The 24,354-nt window shown below is 46.6% G+C and overlaps 1 protein-coding gene across 6 annotated transcripts in view; it reads left to right on the top strand.

Moving 5' to 3' along the window:
• POC1A (POC1 centriolar protein A) overlaps positions 1-24,354 on the top strand; it is a 96,672-nt gene that overhangs the window by 61,751 nt on the left and 10,567 nt on the right. For 5 of the 6 annotated variants that reach the window (XM_079101319.1, XM_079101318.1, XM_079101321.1 and 2 more), the window contains 2 exons: positions 10,891-11,013; positions 13,322-13,465. In XM_079101319.1, the coding sequence (XP_078957445.1) occupies positions 10,891-11,013; positions 13,322-13,465 (267 nt within the window). The remainder of the gene's footprint in view (positions 1-10,890; positions 11,014-13,321; positions 13,466-24,354) is intronic. The other variant, XM_079101322.1, reaches the window with a different exon arrangement.

Genomic DNA, 24,354 nt, shown 5'->3' with positions numbered 1-24,354 from the left:
TCAGTTAATAAAACAGTAACTGCTCTCAGTGAAAAAAACAAAAACAAAACAAAACAACAACAAAAAAACAAACCTGAGAGACCTCTGACTGGAAAAGAACAAGAATATCCAGAAGTATCGAAGATTCCACTGTTTCTCAGTGACCTAAGGAACACAGCATCCTCAGCCTTTGGGCAAATCCAACCTTTCTCAGAGTGTGTGTTGTGCGAATGTGTGTGCTCGTGGGTAGGCTCCTGGCATTGCTGCCTCCGGAGCTGTTGGTGTCTACGTTCCTACCACTCTTGGTCAAGTTTGGCTCCCTGGTGCCCATCCTTATCATTTCTCTGTGGTTCCTATTCTGTGGGGCATCTCCATATTATGTGGAATGTCCTTGGCCTGGGACATAGTACAGGATTTGTCAGGTACCTTCCTTGGAAGAGAATAAGACTCTTACAAGGATGGCTGCCCTGGAAAGGATTCTCAGGCAGCCTCACTAGGAATGTGGGAGATACTAAAAACTTCAGGCTTTGAAAGCCACCTTAAAAACTTGGTTGGCATTAAAAGCTGCACTACCCCTGCAGTATGCTGCCTCAGGTATGCTGGTCTGAGCAGAGGCTTGGGCCAGCCCAATGCGGATTCTTTCCTCTAACCTCAGACAGGTTGTCTTGATTCTCTGCATTCTGATTCCTCCCCATCAGCCCGTATCACACCCTCTGGTCATTTTCTATTTCATAGACTCACTCTGCAAACGATCATACAGCAGCCTTTGCTGACTTTAGGGCCATCAGGTTAAGATGTCTCATTTCACACCTTTACCTGACTGGAAGTCATGGAAAGGTCTCTGGGGCTCTTAGTTTCAGTGAGTAGAGAGGATATAAAAATAAAGAAGATTGAATATTTGTTACTGGACTGCCATTTTTAAAAAGTTTCCTGCTTGAAACAGAGCATCCTTGAACAGTGGCTGGTGGGTATCACAGCTGTGTAATATCCAGAAGTACCGAAGATTCCAGTGCTTCTGGCACAGGAACCTCCCCCAGGGCACAATCCTGTCTCCTTTTGCTTCCAGAGATTACAGGTGATTTTACTGCCAAGCACATGTTAAATAATCATTGAGTTTCCTGCACGGGAGGGAAGTGTTTGAAAATTATGAGCATGACTTTGCAGGAAGTTCATCAAGAGATGTTAGCCAGGCAATGTTGGTGGAGAGACAGGTCCTTTAACATTCGGCATTTATTGTCATAAACCTCTCACAGTGGTTCCCAAACCTCACTATGCATCAGAATCATTGTGAGGCCTTATTAAAACAGCTGGCATAGTCTAGTTAATTGGGACCATGGCATCCTGGGCAGGGAAATGGAGGGAAGAAGAGATTTTTTTCATCTTGGAAGTTTCTGTGACCAGTAGAATCTACAACTTGGGAGAGGCAATTGAGAATCAGTGTTTCCTTCAGTTCACTGAAATGGAAAAGGGGCATAGAGGAAAAGGGATGTGACCTGGGTTCTAATCTCAGTGTTATTAAAAGAAATCTCAGGGGGTGATGTAGTTCTGTGGTGTAGTGCTAGGAAGGAAGAAAAGAAGGAAGGATGGATGGATGGATGAATGAATCCCATTGTTGTCCTATGAGCCCTTTAAATGCCAGCAGAAGATATCAGTAAGAAGGAAGACAAGACTTGCTGTGGGCCTTTGCCAGGCCTTTCTTCCTGTCTTGGCTCCTTACCTTGTTATTTATGCTGCCATTAATCCAGTCACTTGTTCTTGAATTCACATTCTCTGGGCCACCTGCCTCCTGCATTGTCCTCAGTGTCTCCTCTTGCTTTCTTGGTGACCCTGCCTCCCACCTCTCACCTGTAGGTACGGGTGCCTCAGCCAGCTCCTATCCTGTAGAATGCCTGCTGGCTCTAGGGAAGCTGATGGGTGTGTGTCTGACATCTGAGCCAGAGGTGGCCTGAGTGTGATGCAACATTGAAACTCCTCAGTGAAGGTCTTATTTGCTGAACTTTCTGGGGAAGTATCTCCAGGTAACAAGGATGGAACAAGCCCCGTAACAGCAATGACAGTAGAAGTGGCAAAGATGGGACAGAAGCCAGAATTCCCTCCTTCAAGTTACCCCTTTAGGGACTGATGATAATTTTCTAAAAAATTCCCATCTATTCCACAAGCAAGTAGGTCCCCTTCCAGAGGAAAGTAACCTGATACTGAGGTAGGAAGTTCTCTTTTATGACCGAAAGCCATGGCAAGTGGGCATGGCATATTAAGACAGTCACCATGTCATGAAGTTAGAAGACCCTGACTCTAAGATTTAGATGAAGCCTGGAGGCTCTTGGCTCCAACTGTGCATACAGCCCAGCTCTACATGCATCAGAATGTACCTGGTGCATAAACCTGGCCCACACACCCCTCTGAGAACTCCATTATCTCAAGAGTCCCGGAACCATCTGGGGTTTTCCTTTCTCTCTCTCAGCCAAAGCTTGCGTTCAGGATTGTTGGAGATTCCATAGTGCGAGTGAGGAAATGAGTATGAATCACAGGACAGAAGACACTGAAGCCTTAACATTGTGATGCTTTATTACAAGGCACACATGGCCCTGGAGCACCTGTCATTTCAGCCACTGGGACCACTGCTGTGACATTGCCATTTTGCTAATGGTGCTGACAAGCCATCTACAGCCCCATCAGACCACACTGATAAGTCACCTCTCTGCATGAGAGCCAACAGAGGCCACAAGAATCTTCTGACAACTCTGTTGTGCAAAGCAGAAAAGATAGACAAGAACTGAGGCTTTGGACATTTGAGGATCTTTCTTTTTTCTTAATTTTGGTTCCATTTTATTGTCAAATGCAGAAACTTGAAAGTGGAAGAAATGAGCCCCATGTAGCAGTAACCCCAGCTGCTGGAGTCTCTCTGTGTTTCTTTGAGCCACTGCCCCCATTCCCAGCAGAGTTGCACTCATCTTTTCAGTTCCTTTCCAGATGGCACCTCTTCCATGCAGCTTTCCCTGAGAGGCCAGCAGGTTGTGAATTGTTCCTGCTCTGTTTTCCCAGAACAGTCTCCTGCAGCAACCCCTTCTCCCACGGTCGGTTACTTACAGGCCTAACTAGTCTTCCTGGAGTGCTGGGGCCCCTTTCTCCCCAAGGTCCCAACACGTGCCTAGTACATAGAATGCTCAGGAAATCAGTTAAGAGGACACATGCTTGAGGTCTGTGGGCAGCGTGGGTTGAGTGTGCAAGGCTAGAAGCACGCTCTGACTCTTTCCTTTTGGTATTTTCGATGATCCCAGACTGAATGAAGGAAGCCACTTTCTGACCTCATTTGTCAGTTTGGTGGCAGATGGTGTTGGGTGGTATGGGCAGTGACCAGAGTGGTAGAATCTACATGTCTGAACTAGAAGATTCAGAACTTCTTTTCACTTTAAATAGGGGAGAAAAAGCCCAAAAAAACTCTTTGTGGTTTATATTTTCCAGATTGGATAGCAGAGTTGCCCATGTGGTGTAAGGGTGTTGGATAATGCTTGTGTTTATGTTCTTATTGGTTACCATGGAAAAAAATCAGAATAGATGGTTTCCATGGAGATTATCTTACAATTAGTTTCTTTCAAGGTTCAGACATTGCTATAGAGTTCATCTAATACTGTTTGTGCCATTAGGGGCTCTGTCTGTGGCAATGCCAAAGGCTGGTCAGAATATTCTGTAGACTTAGACAAAGTCATCTGCCTGTCATGCTTGCAAATTCCAGGAAACCCGAGTGGTAGTGATTCTGTGGCTTAACTTCCTGTTGGGGTCCCCCTTGCCTGGCCACAGCTCTACAGCTTGTTCCAGTCACTAGGAAACATTTTTTATTAAACAAAACAAAATACCTTTGTATTATGGAAAATTTCAAGGAAGCACAAAAAATAGAGAAGATAATATAACAACCCCCCATGTGCCCCTTCAACACTTTGCCAATCTTATTTCATCTCTCTTCCCCACATTTTTAGAAGATTTCAAGTATTTTTTTAATTGCAGATGTATCATTTTACCCAAAATAAGGATTTTTCTTGGTTATGTAACTGCAATGCTCTTATCACACCCAACAAAATTAACAACTCCTTCACATGAAATATGGAGTACATATGCATATTTTTGTGTATTGTGTCAAGAATGTTGTTTCATGCTTTTTGTTCAAATAAGTGTATGGGAAACAACACCTAAGTGGGGGTCTTGCCATTTCCCTGTCTCCCTGCCCATGGTGTGTGGACAAGTTGAGAGTCTTTCACCTGCAGCTGTAGTTGGCTGGGACAGGGAGAACTTCTGAGCTAACTTCAACCTCCCTGTCCTCAGAGTTCTGTGCCATGAACTGTTTATTCCTTCCTAGAGATAGGTCAGGGGAGGAGGGCCAGCCGCTGCTAGCCGTTCAGGGGCAGGCGTCCACTGGGGGGCGCTGGCTGTCTTTGAAGCCTACAGAGGAGGGAGGGAGAGAGATGATGTAACCCTGGTTTACAGCAGCTGTCTGCAACTTCATTTTCCAGGAAAAGAGAGGCTGTGAGACCCTGTGGGATGCAGCCTCTTCCTTTGACTCCTCCCTGGGAAGCTTGGAGCCCCTGGCAAAAGGTTCTGGCCAATCCGAGGCCAGCTGCTTCTATGGGTTGGTCAGAGACAGCCCTGGGTCTGCCTTTGCAACCCTTACTCGTGTCCTGTGATGATGCACAAAATATGAATTACCACGCTTGGGAGTACGCCCGGGGTATGGTCAGTGGCTCTTACACTCTCCATTGAACTCAGTGCAAGGAGAGTTTAAAATAGCCAGCCTTTGTTCCTAAGGTTTTAAAAATTCAACTCCAGTAGTTACAATGAGCTGTCTTCAAGTGGATCTATAAATAAACTGCTACTGTTCCTCTTTGTCACCAAGAGCTTCAGCGTCTTCCCGAGACATCGCTCTGCTGCTCATCTTCATTAGATGCCTTCCATCTGGGGGGCAGCTGCATCTATCAGCAAACTGGGCTGACATACAGAATTTGTGAGGACAGCAATGTCTTCCCTTTTAAAAACCTGTAGTTCCCCAAAATTAACAACACAGGGAAGGATGGTAACCTTCCATTGGAGAAACCTGGCAGAGAGGGTAGTGTCCTCATTGATCAAGGTTAACACCACCAGTATTAAGTCCTTTATGCATGTACCTTGTGATGTGCACATTGCTTTTGTGGTAATGTCAAAAATCTTGAAACCCGAAACCTTAGATAGTCCCAAATTGACATCGACATTTGACAAAATAACTGATTAGTATTCTTCAAAAGCATCAAAGTCATGAAAGACAAAGGAGGACTGAGGAACTGACAGAGTACAGTAGGCCACATATATAATAAAATGCAATGTGAAATCCTTAGTAGGATTCTGGAACATCAGGATCCGAGGATCCAAGCTGGTGAAGCTCAAAAGGTGTCCTTAGTTAGGTTAATGGTATTTCCCAGTGTTAATTTTGTGGTCTGATCATTGTCCTGTGTTATGTAAGATGTTAACACTGGGGAGGAGAGATATGGAAATTCTCTGTACTATTTTTTGCGACTTTTCTCCAAGTCTAAAATTAGTTCAAAGCAGTTTAAAGAAAGAAAGAAAGAAGAAGAAAAAAAAAAAAAAAAAAACTACAGTCAACACTTGGGCTTTATCAGAATTCTTCATCTTCTCCCTCCCAAGGCACATTGGTTCAGGTATTTGTGTGGGCATGGTGGGCATTTTTGTCTCCGGGTAGCTAGTAGGTAACCCTGAGATAGTCAGTGACAGCTTTAGTGGGCCCTCAGGAATGTTCACAGAACTGAACTGAACTGAACAAGAGCTGCACTAAGGAGAGCACCAGTAGTTGTTTTCAAGGGTGTCTCTTACTTCAGGGTTGGTCACAAGCATGGTGCCCACAGGGTGTGCTTGGCTGCTTGTCTGTATTGTCATTTCTGAGGATGCTCCAGAGGTACATCTGCTCCAGGAGTGCAAGAAAGACTAGGCAAGAGTATGGGTCCCCTAACCCCACCGCCATGGTCCTGTCTCTTTCTAATGCTTCTGTGGACTAGGGATTCCTAGGCCTCACTGCCCCACCCTGCTCCTTCCGTGTTCTCAATCCCAATCCCTTGCTCAGCTTTTCTGCAACCCAGTGTGTTTCTGGCTATGATGGTTCTGGTGACCTGGGAAGCCTCAGCCCCCAAAAGCTGGATGGTGTTCTTCTGTTCCCTGAACCCCTCCAGGGAAGAAGGCCAGGGACCTCTGTGCCAGGGAACGTCCTGGCTTTGTGAGCATGGCTTCTTGTTCTTTCACAGCCTCTACCAGTGTGATGTCTCTTAGCCTTCCCCTCTCCATTTCATCTTGCTCCTTTCTGTGGTTTCCCTCACCTGAATGTGACATTTCATTAACAGACCTCCCAGCTCCACTTTTTTCTCCCAGGGGCATATGTGGACACTGAATAACTTTGTTTCCTGCCTGCCAGGGCATTCCTTTCATTGTTGTGACGAATACCACCCCCCACCCACACACACACACCTGTACTTAGAAGTACTTGGAAATCCTTGCAGTTTGGTGGGGCTGAGCCCAGGTGTGACTGCCCCAGCCCCGGGGAAGGGGTGAGGAGAGTGTGGTTTGTCCATTTAGCATTCTCCCATATGCCCAGAGCCCTGTAGCAACACAGGTGTAGTAGGACCACATCAGTGGTTCCTGCCTAAGGGACCTGTGAGATGACAAAGTGCACCATGCTTGCTGCTTGTGGACCTGCAGCCCTGGAGGCACTGGTACTATGTGTGATAGGCCTGGAATCCAGATGCTAATTAAAATGGGGGACCCCCTTATTCTCCATTTTAAGGATGCCCTGTCAGTTTCCCATTGCTGGTGGCTTTGGGTCTAGGGATTGTCCTGAGACCTGATTGATCTGTGGTTTGGGGGCATCTGACTCAGTTTAGAGGCTGCTGTGCTGGCCTCAGGCCCTTTTTCTGTGTGTTCATCCCTAAGCTTTCATAAATGACCCAGTACCCTGCCTTCCTCTGGCCTGACATGGAGAACACAGAAAAGTGCTCTGTGAGTTCAAGCCCTAGATAAAAGCTAGCAGCAGTAACCAAATCCCATGGTCATGCTGAGGCTGGCTTGGGAGAACATTGGTCAGACTGCTAAACAATTAGATGATTTTATGAAACCAGAATCCCTCTTGAGTTCAGGGCTATGTTTAGAACCAGAAGTTTCTTCTCTTGTTGAATTCCAGAGCAGAACCCTAAATTATAGGGCAAATAAGACTGTAGTGTATCTAGTCTGCAAATATGTGTGGTGAATATAGTACCAGGTTTCTTTTGAGCTTTGATTTAAGAAAACATTCCTGCCTTTTCCTCTTGAGAAGCTGGACATGAGGCAAGCCAAGTGAGCTCTGTCCTTTCCCTATTTCCTTCCCCAGGGCTGGGTTTAGCAAACATGGAAGAGGCAGGCATGCATGCCTATTAACTTTCCATGAGGGCAAATGGTCACAGCAAGGACCTGAGGTCAGGACTAAGAAACACCTGTGTCTGTGATGCCTTGTGCTGACTTAGCAGACTATAGTAAACAGTCCGGTGAAATATTAAGCTGAAGAGATTTGATCCTGGGATCTGTGTGTGTGTGCCTGCACATGTGCATGCATACACGTGTCTTTTTCTTCCAATTTTGCACTCAACCCTGCTTCAAAAACACAGTGACATGCTTTGATTTTTAAGTGGGCAGTGACCAGATGGGCTGTCTGCCTGGGTTTATGCAAGAAGAGTACTAGTGAGAGAGCCCAGCTCTTGACCCCAGGTTACCTTTCTCTCCCTCTCTGGCCATGGATCTGTTTCTGGACACTCGAGTTCATTACAGAATTTCAATTTCAGGAGCAGGTCAGGCAGATCGCAAGGTCCAGGATTACAGATTAAAAGAAAAGTAGAAATTTCCACCTTGAGCAAGTGTTAATCATCATCTATTCTACCCAGCAGAGGGGGGTGTTCAGTCAAGTCAGCTTACAACAGATTGGGCAGAATCTAGCTACTCCTGGCTGCTAGCCAGCTGTGGAGATCTTGCTCCCGATGTCCAACTGTGCATAGATCTCTAAGCAGCTGACTGGGCAGACACTGCTTTGGAAGTCCTACCTAGGGATGCCTGCTGCTTTCTTACCTTCCACCAGAGAGATTATAACTTTGGGAATAGACCTGCACTAAAATGAGAGTCTCTGTCTTTCTGCATTTGGGAACTGTAATTCCAGACCAGTGGTGAACCTCATGGGCTCACAAGGTGTCTTCAGCCTGGAGAGGTAGTGATTTTCACCTTGATAGTCAATGATGGGTAGTTGGGCTCTAGAGGCATTGCAGTTGCAACCACATCTCGTCTACTTGTTTTTGCTTTGGTAAAGCTTTATAATTTACAAATAGTAACATTCACCACTGAAAACATGAACAGTTTCATGTGTTTTGACAAATAGATACAGTCATGTAACCACCACCACAATCAAGATATAGAATATTTCCGTCATCCCAAAGAGTTGCCTTGCCCCTCTTGTACAGGGTAGGCTCCCAAACAACCTTAATTTGCTTTCTGTTACTATAAGTTAGTTTGTATTTTTTAGAATTTAATGCAAATGGAATTATGTAATATATTCATTTTGGTCTGATTTCTTTTAGCCTTATTTGAATGACCCATGTTGTTAACTGTATCAGTAGTTCAATCCTTTTTATTGTGGAGTAGTTATTCATTGAATGAATGTGCCACAATTTTTTAATTTACCTATTGATGAATATTAAGTTATTTTCCATTTGGGGCTATTACCAATAAAGCTGTTCTGAACTTTCATATTTTTGTTTTTGTTTGTTTCAAAACTGTTTTGGCTTTTTTGGTTCCTTTGCCTTTCCATATAAATTTCTTCCTCCCTCCTTCCCTCTTTCCTTCCTTCCCTTCCTCCCTCCTTCTCCCTCTTCCTTCCTTCCAGGGATTGAACCCAGGGGCACTTAACCACTGAGCCTTTTTTTTCTTTTTTTTTTTTTTTTAATTTGGAGACAGGGGCTTGCTAAATTGCTTAGGGCTCACTAAGTTGCTGAAGCTGGCTTTGAACTCACTATCCATCTGCCTCAGCCTCCCGAGCTGCTGGGATTCAGGCATGAGCCACTGCCCCTGGCTCATATAAATTTATTGATACTTATTACTTTTGGGGGAGAATTGACATCATAACAGCATGGAGTCTTTAAAACATGAACATGTTATATATGTATCTTCATTGATAGGTTGTTTTTTTTTTTATTTTTCTATTCAGTGTTTTGTGGTTTTTAGTATACAGATTTTGTATTTATGTTGTTAGATTTATACCTAAGCATTTTGTAATGGATTGACTAATAGCTTCCCATCTCTGCAAAAAAGAGAGAGAGATCAGAACTTATGAATGTTTTCAGGTATAATTAAGATTCTCAAGATGAGATCATCTAGTGAATCAAAAGTAAGAATTACAGAATTCTCATATGAAACTATACAAACCAAAGATTGGAGTAACATCTTTGACATATTGAAAGATACCAGCCCAAAATTCTATACTCAGCTAAAACAATCTTTTAGAAATCAATTTCCCTTTCCAAAGACTTTTTCAGGTAAAGATTGAGAAGGGCTGGGCACACAGGTATGGCCCTGGCAGGGCTTCATGCCCTTTCTGTGGTCCCTTCTGCAGGCCTGCACTCCAGGCTGGTTTTCTGCTGTTCACTACCCTGCTCCCACCCAGTCTTCTCATGAATGCCATTGGTCTCTGGAGAAGAACCTGTATCTAAGGCTCCCAGAGGTTCTTCACTCTTACCCAGCCCACACTTGGCCTTAACTGAACCACCAGGCAAAGCCACTTTGATGTCAAATAGACAAAATGCTAATGTGATTTCTTTTCCCCCTTAAATGCTGCTCTGGTTATTCTGCCATGTCATTACTTATGTCCCTGGTACAAATGTCTTTTCTTACTCTTGTGTGTTACTTTCTTATCTCTGCTTTCTCGCTTATTTGCCAAGCTCTACAGGAAATGCCACAGCTTCAGAATACTGGAGTGCAGGTGAGTGGCTGCGGTGCTGTGGGGCAGGGCTGCTGGTCCTTTGCTGCATCGTAGGCACTGGGGAGACTTCATTGCATAGGAATTTCAACACCATGGTGGGCTTGGCTCTTTGAGGTGTCAGGTGTTCATCGAGAGCCTCCTCTGTATTCATCCTGGGGCTGGGCAGGCATTTCAAGATAGGCAGGGTGGGGGAATGATGCTGAACTCTTAGACCCAGGACCTGGTGACCTCCTTGAGATGCAAGAGAGAAGCTGTGCACATGGAAGCCCAGCTACAGCCAGTGTCACCTTCCAGAGGAAGTGTCTGTAGTTTGGGTTCAGAGCCCTTTTCTCATTTTCTGGGTGACTTGGAGCAAGCTACTTAACCTCTCTGAGCCTGGTTTTCCCTATCTAAAAAAATAAGGTTAATATCCCTTATTCCAGAGGCCATCATAAGGATTCAGTGAGGTGGTGCGTTAAACAGGGTGACATTAAATGAGGGCATGCAATGGATGACAAGCAAACAAAAGCAATTGCTGGGCTGGTAGTGGCATTAAGTGCTCTGATGTCTTCTGACTAGAATGGGTAAGGCATCCTTGGGGTTGAGGACAGTCACTTCTGTCAGTCTGTTACCTTTTTTGTAAAACAGGTGGCTGTGAAAGCATGGTTTGGATGAGAACACATCTCTGCGTTGTAAAGTCTACCTCTCCAGCTCCGAGCACTGTGACGGTAGTCCTTAATGCTCCCTTGGACCTACTCGCTTTGGCTTAAGAGGTTGTTTCTGTTGCTGAAGTCGATGGTGCCCACTCTCATCCCCACCATCATCCACTGTGCTTCCAGAGGTGCATCAGTACTGGCAGTTTCTGAGCTGTTTTGCAGAAAAACTCAGAATTTCCATTCCCTCTTCCCCAGGCAGCAGGCAGCACCAGTCTGGCCCATCTCATGAGGATGCCTGCTGTTGGGACAGAAGGGCTGTGCCCTCTATCCGGTGGCCTTTCCTGGAGCAGCCATGAGGACTCAGTGACCACAGGAAAAGTGAGCCTGTCTGAAAGGAGTGGGCACAGCACTGTGAACTTTTCTCAAGGCCTGCTGATGACTCTAGATGAGCACCTCTCATAGCCTAGCCCTTTGAAGGGCTGGCCCAGTTATTACCCCCACATTATAGATGAGGAAGTGGAGGCCAAGAGAAGTCAGCCTCTTGCCCACTGCATCTAACTGGCAGTGGCAGCTTGGATTTTAGCCAAGACCTGTCTGAGTCACTGTTCTTCACCACTGTGCTCTTGTGAGTCTCTGACAGACTGCCTGGGCCTGAGGGCCACTGTGGTGGGCTGAAGGCTGTCCTGGCAAGACTGTTTGGCTTCTGAAATGTTTTCATTTGGAGTGGGCTTCTGGGTGGGCATGGAGATCTGAAAAGCGTTGATTCCTGGAGAACTGAGAGCCCTTGCCTTGATGGCAAGGAGCTTAGAGAGTGGCCACAGTACACAGAAGATGTGCTGGCAGTGGACACATGGACACTGTGCTGCTTCTGTTCTTGAGAACATCCCTCTGGCTTATGTCTCACTCACATTCTTTAGCCACCAGGGCCTACATTTTTCCAGGTTCAAATCAATGTGCCCTTGAGAGTTTGTGTTTATGAGTTGAGAACTCTTTCCTAGTAAAGGAAAATACGCAGGTAGGGTCTACATGCTCAACTGCCCTTGCATTTCTTGTCAGCTGGGAATCTTCTCCTGAGCTGATTCCTTCTAAGGACTCTGATGTTTGCCTGGTGAGCATGTCCAGGGCAGAGCATCTTCCCAGTGCTGGGCTGCTGTGGATTAGTTCAAGAGGTGGAAGACACGGGAAGCAGCCTGCTGCTAATGGTGGCTCTGTAGGCAGGCTTGTGTTGTCAGAACCAGGTACACAGGCATCCTAGGGGAGCCCCAGTCACTTCACCAGCTATGGCACTGAGGGGCAAGGGCTGCTGGGTGGAGTAACCTTGGTTTTGTGATACATGGGTAACTGGCCTGTAAACTTTGAGCCCGGTGAGTTCTGGGTTATCAGGGAGAGGAATGAGGTGTGCAAGCAGGAGGCAGGAGAAGGCACAGCTGCATGGGCAGGTCATGGGCCCTATGGACAGGCCAGCATTGACTCAGCCATTCATGTGTCCTGGCCTTGGCCCTGGAGACATGGTTAGTGAAGAAACAGGGCAGGATGGGGCAGGTCCAGGTATACAGGAGCACCAAGGAGCTCCTAGTTAGGAGTGAGAGGTGGGGAGGGCAAGGGAGGCAGGGCCAGGCAGCTTGGAGCAGGGAGTAAAGACAGTGCTGCTTGAGCAGGAAGTGAGGGTGCAGAGGCAGGAGAGGAGCTTTGGAAGGAGGCAGGCTCACTTGCAATGCCTTACCAAGGGCTTGGATTTTTCTCCCAAAGGTGGCAGAGAGCCCTGAAGGAATGGTGAAGCCGAGGCGTGACATGGTAACATTTGGAATGACCGTTAGTGAGGCAGTATATTAAAGCCCAAAACCCAACTGTGACTGAATTTGTGTGTCACTGAGGCTTTGGGGCTGACCGAGAGTTGAGCCATCACTGAGCATGGCAATCTACAGGGAACAATTCCAAGAGGAATTGTAGCCTCCAAAACCAGAGCTGGGTCTGGGGAAAACCTTCATCTGTGTTTAAAGCAGGGACCCAACTTTTCTGATTCAGGAGACTGAAGGGCCTTAGGCAGAAACACTGAGCACCTCATATTCCTGGGGTCATGTTGAGAATAACCCAGCCATTTCTGTCCTATGGATTCCAACTCCCACGAGCCATCTGGCCAGGACATTCACAGAAAAATCTTTTCCCAGGGGATCTGGGTCAGGGAAAAATTGGGACATCCCCCCACTGCTGATTCTGGGCCACAGTTTCTAGACCCTTGGGAAGGCCTTGGTGAAACCTGGAGCATCCCATGTTGCAGGTGGGGAATTGGAGAGGACTGACTGGGATGAGGGCAACTTCAGGGCCAGGTAGTCTTCAGAGTCTCTAGCCCTACCTGGAACAGTGGGTGCACCCTGAGTGAACAGTTCAAAGTCAGGCCAGCCTCCTTGAGGGCCCCCAAGGGGGTACCCACTGGCCTACCTGCCTGTTCACCAGGCCACTTCTAACCTAGACCACCTGTGTTCTGATACCATTCTTCATAGCTTCTGTTCAGAAAGATGGATGTGTGGGCCCCAATGTGGGAACCCCATCACTCTTCATTTCTTACTGACACTTTAAAGTCATTTTCTCAAGTTTGCTGGTGGTTTTCCATGTGATCCTTTGGAGGGGCTGTTCCTCTCTCTGTTTCCTCACTTATTGAATAGACTGAGAGTCTCTTCTTCTTTAGCCAGAAGTGGATTTCCCCATCCCACCGGGCAGAGGCAGGAGCTTGGAGTCAGTGCAGAGCCAGCCCCAGGAGTCCATCAGCATGCCCCAGACACTGACCAGCACGCTGGAGCACATCGTGGGCCAGCTGGACGTCCTCACTCAGGTAGGCCATGGGGTGAGTTCACTTAGTCGCCCACACTTGGTCCAGCATTTGGATCATTTGAAGTTGGTCAGCAGGTGCTGGATTTTTTAAAAATATAATTAATATGGATTTATTTTTCAGCCCAAATTAATGAATTAGCTGTACCTTTCCCGAGATCCTGGCTCTTTGAGCTATTCAAACCTGGCCTGGCCACGAGATTCCAAAATCCCCAAAGCTGGAGCTTGCCAGAGCGTGCCCACCCAGATATGGCCTGGGCCACATCAGAGCTTTAACAGACACTATTTGTTTATCCCTGTCTTGGCTAGATGGGCATTCCAGGGACATGCCAGGGAACTGAGCAGTGAGTGAGCCCAGGCTTCAGGTTTGAGGCTGGCACTATTTTTTATCCTGTGATCAACTGTGGAGAAATCCCTTCAGTTCTCAACTCTGGTACATTTATCTGTAACGTGTGGTGGTCGTGGGCTCTGCCTCCCTCATTCATGGTGAGGATTAAGGGATATGAATTTCTTCCAAGTGTTTGGCCCATGACTTGGCTTTTGGTAGCTGATCAACACTGTTCACTGTGACCCTCATAGCAAAACAGATGTGGCCCCAACTCGAGCTTACCATGACAACTTGTAATGCAAGTTCATAGTGCAGCAGTTTCAGTAAGAGAAAATGCTCAAACAAGAGGTGACAGTCAGCACTAGGGTCATGCCCAGTGGATCAGCTCACTGAGGGAGTGAGAGTGGCTCTGGCAGAGGTAGCAGTCTGCTTGCAGGTCTGGAGGAGGCAGTGGGCATGTTGAGGGACTGAACGAAGCCCAGGGTGACTGGCATGTGGCATGTGATAGAGCTGGGAGCAAAGCAGGATTTGAAGGTCCTCCAACACCTTGGTTCCTTGGCTCCTGATACCAGGCAGGGACTCTGCAGACCCTCTCTCTGCCAGCACATGGTAGAACAAGGCTGTGGGAGGTACATGTGGCCCACTAGGAAAAGAGAGAGGTGTGAAAGTGGGGAGAGGGAGACCAGTTTAGGCCCCAGGAGGCATGCACAGGATCCTTGATGTCTCTGATAGAAACAGCTGAAATGATGGCATTCGTTTTCTGCCTCTGGATCTTGGGCTAAGTGAGACAGACTCCACATTGCATCACATCATCCATGGCATGTCTCAGTAAACAGCTAGGACTATACACCCTGGGCCCCCTAATGGATTCATGCAAGGGAGAGGCCAATTCAGTGACTGGGGGTTGTAGGACTGTGGGGCACAGTACATAGACATTTTGGAGAGCCTGTTAACCCCTGGGAAGAAGGCCTGTGCTAAGAGAGATGTGAGCAACGTGAAAAGACACTTCAAACTTGTCAGAAACCGCCTATGTTCTTCACAGCCTCATCAAGTGAGAGATCAGGGGAGGTGGAATCAATTAGAACTTTATAAGATAAAATTGGAAATTAAGTCTGAGAAGATGGTTAAAAATAGCTTCATTGGATCCAGAGGAGTATAGCACTAAAAACATTTCCTGTCACTGTTTTAGGGGTGCACATGGAAGGTTTTGTTATGTGTTAGCAGTTAGGAGTCTGATAGTAACTTTGCAAGAAACTTGCATCATAGAGTATAAATGATGGCTCTCCTGTGGCCTGGCACTGGTGTCTGGTTGTCCCTCTGGCACCCTTGTCCAACCTCACCATCATCCCTTTACACATCCACCCCTTGCCGGATGCCAAGACATCAACCAGTTGCCTGTTCTGCAAAATCAACAATGTCTATGTGTTCCTGTATGCTGCAAAGTGAGGTATTCCTAATGGACCCAAGTGTCCTGAGGAACTTGGATTCCACAGAGGACACCTGAGGTTCAGCTGGTTTTTGTACAAGGTGCATTTGGGTTAATCTGGTCATGCTATCCTAAGGCTGGCCATTAGTTATTTTCCAGGCCCATATTTCTCTCCTGGCCTTGCGACTCTAGCTGAGGTATTGCAGCCACAGCCAGAGCTGTTGTTACCAGCAGGCTTTAGGCTTCCCTGCCCCCTCCTCTTGGAATGGAATCAGCACAGGGCAGGCCTATAGCAGTCATCTCTCTGAATGATCTAATGGCCTCAGCTCTCTCCTAAACTATAGAGCCAGGTGGTCATTTTTATCTTTTTTACCAGGTGGGCTGTGAAGCCAGGCTCCCCACTTAGCCTGTGGGTACTGGCCTTGGGTGCCACCCCTCAGCAGGTGCTCTTCACCATCTGCTTGGTCCTGAAGTGCCTCTGTGTTATGGAGCAGGGGGCATCTCAGCCACCCCAACACTGACTTCTACTTCACAATGTCCATCTGAATCATGCTATTCTGCTCTGTCCTGCTTCTGCCTCACTGCCCCTTCCCTTCCCTGTGAGGATGTCTGCTTCAAAGTGACCTTGAGGAAAACAGGGTCTTCCAGGTCCTTTGTACTTCCTTCCTACAAACATCCTTCCAAGGGAGAACCAAGGGGATGACAATGGCCAGGCAGTGGTCAGGGATGTTTACCGAGTGAGTCATAGAGCCCCTGGGTGATATGAATGTGGAACTCCTCAAAGCTGCCTTACTGCTCAACAGGCTGGGTATGGCCCAGTGTGGCAAGGAATTCTGAGGGCCAGAGACTCTGTCTCTGCACCTCTGCAAAGCAAAGGCCTGAGGCCAAGAAACCCAGGGAGCCCATGGGCAGGAGTGACTCAGAGCATCTGACTTCATTATGACTTAGCTCAGTGACCTTGGGCAAGTCAGAGTCCCCCATGCTTCACTTTCTGAATCTGGAACACGGAACTGATAATAGCTCCCACTTCACAGGCTTCTGGGAGGATTAAATGTCCATCTGTGGAGTTGTCGAGCAGTGCCTGCCAATGCCATATGCTACTGACATGTTCTGTGATGTGCCCGCTGCCACCACTGTCCAAGGCTTGGCAAGGTTGGTGGGTTGTCTTCATGATAGCTCCAGGAGTACCTCTTCAGTTTCCCATTACCTTATGAAGCTATGCCGTACCCTGTCCTGGAGAGCCATTCTTTGGTTATAGGGCAGAGGTAGCTGGGTCCCTCTGCACACATTCACAGAGCCCATTTGTGGGTTTCCATGTGATAGACACCCAATTCCACCCTTAGCTAGTCCCCACAACTAAATCTGTTAATGTCAGAGCCAAGACCCCAAGGAGGAGCAGATAGCTGGGACCACAGGAGACAGCTAGGAACAGTGTTTTAGGGGAACCCCAGGATGCCAGATTAAAGAGACCATGGGACCACTGGTGTGGGGTAAACAAAAGAAGCAGCCCAGGACTCAGAAGTACATAGAGTCCGCGCCTGACCTAGGTGGAGGCCTGTGGTAGAGTGAGGACCCAGAGAGACCTGTACTTGGGCGAGAGACAGAGCTTTCATGGCTCTACTTCTGGGAAGTGACTTCTGCAGAATCTTGAAGATAAACTATTTTTCAGAAGTAGATTTATATGGAAAAATGGGCTTTGGGTGATCTTTTAAGATCCTATCTCCTGCCTGTTGGTGCTCTCCTGAGCAGGCAGTCTTCAGGCTGTCCTGGCCCAGTCACGTCTCCCCAAATTGTTTTTTTAGACATAAAGTTCTATTTTTTTTTTTTAACTTTTAAAAAAATTTGTTCTAATTAGTTATACATGACTAATTATTTTGACACGTTGTACACAAATGGAGCACAACTTTTCCTTCCTCTGACTAACTATGGTACAGAATCACACCAGTAGTGTAATTATACATGTATATAGGGTAATAATGTCCATCTCATTCCACTGTCCTTCCTATCCCCACACCCTACCCGCTCCTTACTCCCCTCTGCACAATCCAAAGTTTATTCATTCTCCCCCCATCCTCCATTATGAATTAGCATCCACTTATCAGAGAAAACATTTGGCCTTTGGTTTTTAGAGTTTGGCTTATTTCACTTAGCATGATATTCTCCAGCTCCATCCATTTACCTGCAAATGCCATAATTTCATTCTTCTTTAAGACTGAGTAATATTCCATTGTGTATATGTACCACATTTTCTTTGTCTGTTCATCTGTTGAAGGGCATCTAGGTTGGTTCCATAGCATAGTTATTGTGAATTGAGCTGCTGTAAACATTGATGTGGCTGTGTCTCTGTAGTATGCTTATTTTAAGTCCTTTGGGTATAAACCAAGGAGTTGGATAACTGAGTCAAATGGTGGTTCCATTCCAGTTTTCTGAGGAATCTCCATACTGTTTTCCATAATCATTGCACCATTTTGTAGTCCCACCAGCAATGTATGAATGTACCTTTTTCCACACATCCTCACCAACACTTATTGTTGCATGTATTCTCAGATAATTGCCTTTCTAATTGGAGTAAGATGAAATCTTAGAGTTGTTTTGATTTGCATTTCTCTAATCACTAGAGATGATGGACATTTTTTCATATGTTTGTTGATCGATTGTATTTCTTATGTGAAGTGTCTCTTCAGTTGATTGAGTTATTTGTTTTTTTGGAGTTAAGTTTTTGAGTTCTTTATATGTCCTGGAGATCAATGCTCTATCTGAGGTGCATGTGATAAAGATTTTCTCTCATACTGTAGGCTCTCTCTTCACATTATTGATTGTTTCCTTTGCTGAGAAAAATCTTTTTAGTTTGAATTCATCCCATTTCTTGATTCTTGATTCTACTTCTTGCACTTTAGGAGTCTTGTTAAGGAAGTCAGTTCCTAAGTCAACAGGTAAAGATTTGGTCCTACTTTTTCTTCTATTAGGCACAAGGCCTCTGGTCTAATTCCTAGGTCCTTGATCCGCTTTGAGTTGAGTTTTGTACAAGTGAGAGATGAGGTTTAATTTCATTTTGTTACATGTGAATTTCCAATTTTCCCAGCACCATTTGTTGAAGAGGCTCTTTTCTCCGATGTATGTTTTTGGAGCCTTTGCCTAGTATGAGATAACCATATTTATGTGGGTTTGTCTCTGTGTCTTCCATTTTGTACCATTGGTCTACATGTCTGTTTTGGTGCCAATATCATGCTGTTTTTATTGTTATTGCTCTGTAGTATAGTTTAAGCTCTGGTAGTGTGATGCCTCCTGCTTCGCTCTTCTTGTTAAAGATTGCTTTGGCTATTCTGGGTCTCTTATTTTTCCAAATGAATTTCATAATTGCTTTTTCTAGTTCTATGAGGAATGTCATTGGAACTTTAATAAGGAATTGCATTAAATCTATAAAACAGTTTTGGTAGTATGGCCATTTTGACCATATTAATTCTGCCTGTTCAAGAGCATGGAGGTCTTTCCATTTTCTAAGGTCTTCTTCAATTTCTTTCTTTAGTGTTCTGTAGTTTTCATTGTAGAGATCTTTCACCTCTTTCATCAGGTTGATTCCCAAGTATTTTATTTTATTTTTATTTTTTTGAGGCTATTGTGAATGGGGTAGTTTTTCTAATTTCTCTTGCAGTGGATTCATCACTGATAGATAGGTGGAAAGTTCTTAAGAGTATGGGACTCACATCCTCATCATAATCATTGTCCTCCTCCTAATGCTTATCTGAGGACTGCAGTTTTCCCAGGACTTCCCTTTGCAGCCCTGACTTTATCCTCCCACCTGAGCATTGTGCCAGGTACAGATAGAGTATTCACAGTGGCTTGTTGTGCCTGGACCAACCTTGGGGTCCACCCAGCCGGAGATGTCAGAAGTCAGTTGATCCTCCTGTCAACAGGGTCAGAGTTGTGGGTCTTCAGCTTCTCTTGTTAAACAGTTTTGGTAGAGTTAGGCATGGCTTCAGCAAGAAGTTTCCTGCAGACCAAATTTGACCTTCCTAAAAGGTGAGCTTTTAGGATTTTTTAGGAATTTTTTGCTCTGGGTTCTGTGATCACAGAATCACAGAACCCTGTAGCTGGCCCCAGAGAGCACACACAACCTTGCTTGCGCTTGCCCTTGCTTCTGCAACCTTGCTTGCAGGAGAGGCCCCTCCTTACCACAGGGAGGTTGCCATGAAGGGCTTCACTGGTCCCTCTGCTGGGCTCATCCAGGTCCTGATCCCATCTGACACCATGCCCTGAGCAGCCAAGGTTGGTTCATTGTGAGCCATCTGCTCATCATCCTGGGTGTACCTGTCTTCCTGGATTTGTGGGCCAAACTCCATTATTGGTCATCTGGGTGATCTTGGACAGGTGATTTCACTCCCATAGCATCATCTTCCTCTCTTTTTAAAGTTATTTTTTTTATTTTTAATTTTTGTATTGGGGATTTAGCTGAGGGGCAATTCACCACTAAACTACATCCCAGCTCTTTAAAAAAAATTATTTTTATTTTGAGACAGGATCTCACTAAGTTGCTTAGGACCTCACTAAATTGCTGAGGCTGGCCTTGAACTTGAGATCCTCCTGGTCGGCCTTCTGATCCACTGGGATTACAGGTGTGTACCACTGTGCCTGGCAGTTTCCTCCCTTATGAATAGGGATAGTCAAGCCTACTTAGGACCTCTGGACACTATTGTGAAGCTCTTGGTTAACTGGGTGTGCTGGGCTGCTGCTAGCTGTGGTGAAGTACAGGGGTAAATCGACATTGTATGAGGAGCAGTGTAGGGAAGCACCGGGTAACCTGTGGCACAGGAGCAACAGGAATGGACGTTTCACAGGCTTTTGACCTCTGGACTTGAGTCCCACGAAGGCGTGAGCTGCCAGTGAGATGACAGTGTTTGACTAGGCAGGAGAATGAGAGGGGAAAGAAAGAAGAGGTCTTTCCCAGCCCAAGGAGGGAGGAGGATCCTGGAGATGTCAGAGGACCTGGGCTGTAAGTGGAGTTATCGAAAATAAGGAATGGGTCCCGAGATCCATTAGATAGGAACTTTGAATCTTTCCATCTTAGCACACTGCTAAGATTGAAACTCTTCAAAGATGTGTATTTCTTACACAATTGTTCTTTGAATCAAGTTGTCATATTGATTTTAGGGGGGGGAATTTATTTCCTAACAATGGAATTTAGACTTTCCTTGGAGGACTTTTTGCTCCTTAAAAAACCCCTATGGAGCTGGGTGTGGTGACACACACCTGTAATCCCAGCGGCTCGGGTAGCTGAGGCAGGAGGATCTCAAATTCAAACCCAGCCTCAGCAATGGCAAGGTGCTAAGCAACTCAGTGAGACCCTGTCTCTAAATAAAATACAAAATAGGGCTGGGGATGTGGCTTAGTGGTCCAGTGCCCCTGAATTCAATCCCCAGTACCCCCCGCCCCCGTGTCCCCCCGGCTCCCGCAAAAAAAAAAAAAACCAAAAACCGAAACCCATATGGGAATTCTTAGGAAGCACTGGGCTGAGGTCAGGATTGTATGTGCTGTGTGCTGCATGTGCCCCACTCAGTATGCATCTGTCCTTCAAGGTGCAAGGTCTCTGCTGTGAGCCTGTCTGCAGCCCCATCCCCTCCCATGTCCAACACATACCTGTTCCATGGCTGCCTCAGGTCACTCAGCTGCCAGGCCACCCCAAGTCTTCTAAGAAGAGAAGCAGGGACCAAGAATCAGAAGTACCAGCTGCTGTGACCCATGTTTGCCTCTTTCTGACTTTTTATAGGGTGGAGATTTTAGTACAGAATGTAAAGACCTGTGAGATGTCCATTCTTGTTGCTCCTATACCACAGGTCACCTGGATCCTTGTACATATGTCATGGTGTGGGCTCCAGAGGTCAGCGTCTCAGGTGGGGCCGGGACTTGCCCTGGGGTCTTGTTTCATCTGCCTTGCCCCCAAGCCAGGCCCCTCCATGATGGCCATGCCTGGAGGACTATAGCCTGGAACTCCAGGCCTGTCTGCTTAATGAGGGGCACTCAGTGGTGATCCAGGCACAAGTCCTGATCTGGGTGCTCTTTCCCCTCATGCTCTTGTTGGGGTGCTGCCAAGTGTTCAAGGGTCCTTTTCACAGATGCTGGAAACCTAGTCATCAAGCAGAGAGAGACTGTTCCTCCATATAGCATTCTTGCATGAGATCCCTGGCTTCTTCCCTGGATTTCAGGGGCTAGAAAGCCAGGACTTGGTTGCCCTTAAGAGTCACAGAGGGACTGGGGTTGTGGCTCAGTGGTAGAGCGCTTGCCTGGCATGTGTGAGGCACTGGGTTCAATTGTCAGCACCACATCTAAATAAATGAATAAAATAAAGATCCATCAACATCTAAATATATATAAATAAATATATAAATATATATATATATATATTTAAAAAAAAAAAAAAAAAAAAGAGTCACAGAAGTGTCTGCAAGTCACTCAGGCCCTGGGCCTTCCTTAGGGTAAAGGGGTGGAGTGAGGAGCTGTGGACAGTGACCCAGGAACCTGGGAAGCAGGGGCCTGGTTCAGATCCAACAAGCAGCTTGGTGGTTTTGCCTCAGAATCCCACAGTGAAGTTATTTTTTACTCCAGTTTCACGTCTTGCTGCTTTTTAAAAATACCAAGCCATGAAATTCCTGCTCCAACTGTTTTTTATGGCACTCAATGCTTCAGGCTGGCCCCAGCAATGCTGTGATGTCACGTTCAGGTTCCTGTGACTCATGGAGCCGGGCTCCAGGACTTGAGGCACACACAGTGGGAACCAGGCCCACCCAGCTCTGCTGGTTTGGGTCTCCTTGGCCGTTAATTGTACAGATTATTCATTTCTACGGACCTAACTCAGGAGTTTTTGCCTGTTTGATCTGAGGAGTTAGAATTGAACCACTTGCTGGGATACTCTAACCATCCCGAGCCTCAGGGTCCTGGCAGTTCCCTATTAGATGGACTGCTCAGGTGAGGCATCTAGTTCACACTAGTAGGGAGGGTGGGATTGCTGGGCCCTACTGCAAGTCAGGCTGTCTGACTGCTCTCTGGGACTCCTACTGTCCTTTGTTAGGCAGACCATTCGTCTGTGGAAGCATACTCCAGATCCTAAAGTAGTTGCACCATTTTCCCTGGGGGTGGTCCTCCCAGGTGCACTCAGACCCAATTTGTTGGGAAAGTATAGAGTAGAAGTCACCCTGTGTGCCCTTCAGTGATCCCTGTTTACAGCCCTCCAGTCATTACCTCACTCCCAGGCAGGGCCTACAGGGTGGTAGTTTGTTTCTCCAAAAGAAAACCTCTCCACATCATGACATCTAGCCACAAGAGTAGATTTAGCCATCTTTCTTTGTGAATAGTCAAGGGCTGCCTTTTCAGGCAAAGTCCACTTTGGGTTTGGGGCAAAAGACTTTTTCCCTCTGTTAAGAGACTATTTCCTGCTAGGCATGGTGGTGCTCTCCTATAATCCCAGTGACTCAGGAGGCTAAGGAAGAGGATCACAAATTTGAGGTCAGCCTGGATAACTTATTTATTACAAAAAATAAAAAGGATTGGGATGAAACTCAGTGGTAGAGCACCCCTGGGTTCAATCCCTAGTACTGTAAGAAAATGAAAAGAAGGTACTTCCTAGAGGACAAAGGACTCAAAATACTGTCTGATTGGTGGCAGAGACATAGTTGGTGCCTGATTCTAGCCACTTGCAGAGGGACTAGGGAAGAATGTCTATCTAGACTCCTGGCCCCTCTCCAGCCCTATTGCTCATTTTGGCATTTTATTCACTAGTTCCCCTGGCTTTGCAATGAGGAGAGATGGGGGAAGATTGCACCTTCCCTAATCCCAAGTCAGGGCAGTGTGCGGCCTCCTCTTATGGCGCACAGCCTGCTAGCAGCACTCAAAAATTGGCTCATGTTTGTTACTGCATGGGGAGCTGGATGGCAGCTTCCGTGGGGGATCTGGCAGAAAACTCTTGCTTTCCATCTTCTATCCCGTCTGCGGTTGTGGCAAAAGCACCCCCACTTCCTGAAGAAGCTGCAGATTGAAAGCCCCCGCCTGCCAGATGGGCTGGGCAATGGCTGTGGTTATCTCTGAAGCCTGGGAATGTTCATGGTCGGTCATTCGAGATTTCTTCTGAGGCTCCAAGCAGGCCTGGAGGTGGGGGGAGGGCTGGAAGATGACAGGCAGGAGTGTCGGGCAGTGAGGCCCATGAAGGGTCAACTCATTAAGTCTGACTTGGGATGTGCTTTGAGAAGGATGAGGGGACTCCAGGTAGTTTGCTCTTATTTCTTTGGAGGATCTGAGGGCCCTCCAAGGAAGGGTCAAGCACAAAACCCATAGGGCCTGTGAGTGTTAATGACAGGCAACCCCAAAAGGGCCTGCGTGCTCTGCAGTTAACCAAGCCAAAGCTGACACTGGCTGCCTGATGTTCTTCTCACTGAGGCACTGCTATAGTAGGCCAGGGAACACTGCAGGAAGGCCTCTGACCCAAGACTGCGTGGTGGGCACAGACCCTTGTCAGACCCACAAGAACCTTGACTGGAAGGAGAAGTGTGAGTAGGAAGAAGCCTTGAATTTAGCAGGGGATGGCCTTTGGGGAGGGTCCAGGTGTTGGGTCCAGAAAACTATCCAAGGTGGCAGAGCAGGTTTTCCCACTGTGGATGAGTGGATACTTCACAGGGTAGGGGGAGGCCTAAAAGATCCCACCCTGGTGACCTATGTCCTTCTTTCTCCCTGCAATTATCTGATTAAGTTAGGCTTCACTGAGATTTTCCTAGCCTCCAGCAAGTACCAAGTAGTCTCTTGAACTTGGGATGATTGTGGTCTATTGGGTATTGTTAAATTAGCTACTTGGTAAGGATTGTTGGGAAAGTCAGCTAAAGAAATGGGATGTAGAAGGTGGCCAAGGCCAAGACTCATGCCCTAGGCTTAGCTCTGTTAGACCCACCTGGGAATCAGAATACAGCAGAACCGATGACCAAGTATGACTAGTGTCCTGTGCCTTGAGTCCTGTGCCTGTTAGGCACATGGCTTGTGAAAAGATGTGTTTGAACCCAGGCAGTATGAGCAGGGTGTGGTTTAGATCCTCCCTCAGATGTGAGCAGTGCCCCGTAGGTCCTAGGAGCATTAGTTTTACAATGGTAGTGAATGATCCCAC

The sequence above is a fragment of the Sciurus vulgaris genome (genome assembly GCF_902686455.1).
Source record: "Sciurus vulgaris genome assembly, chromosome: 10".
NCBI classification, from domain to species: Eukaryota; Metazoa; Chordata; class Mammalia; order Rodentia; family Sciuridae; genus Sciurus; species Sciurus vulgaris.
This window is presented reverse-complemented; position numbering and strand designations above follow the sequence as displayed.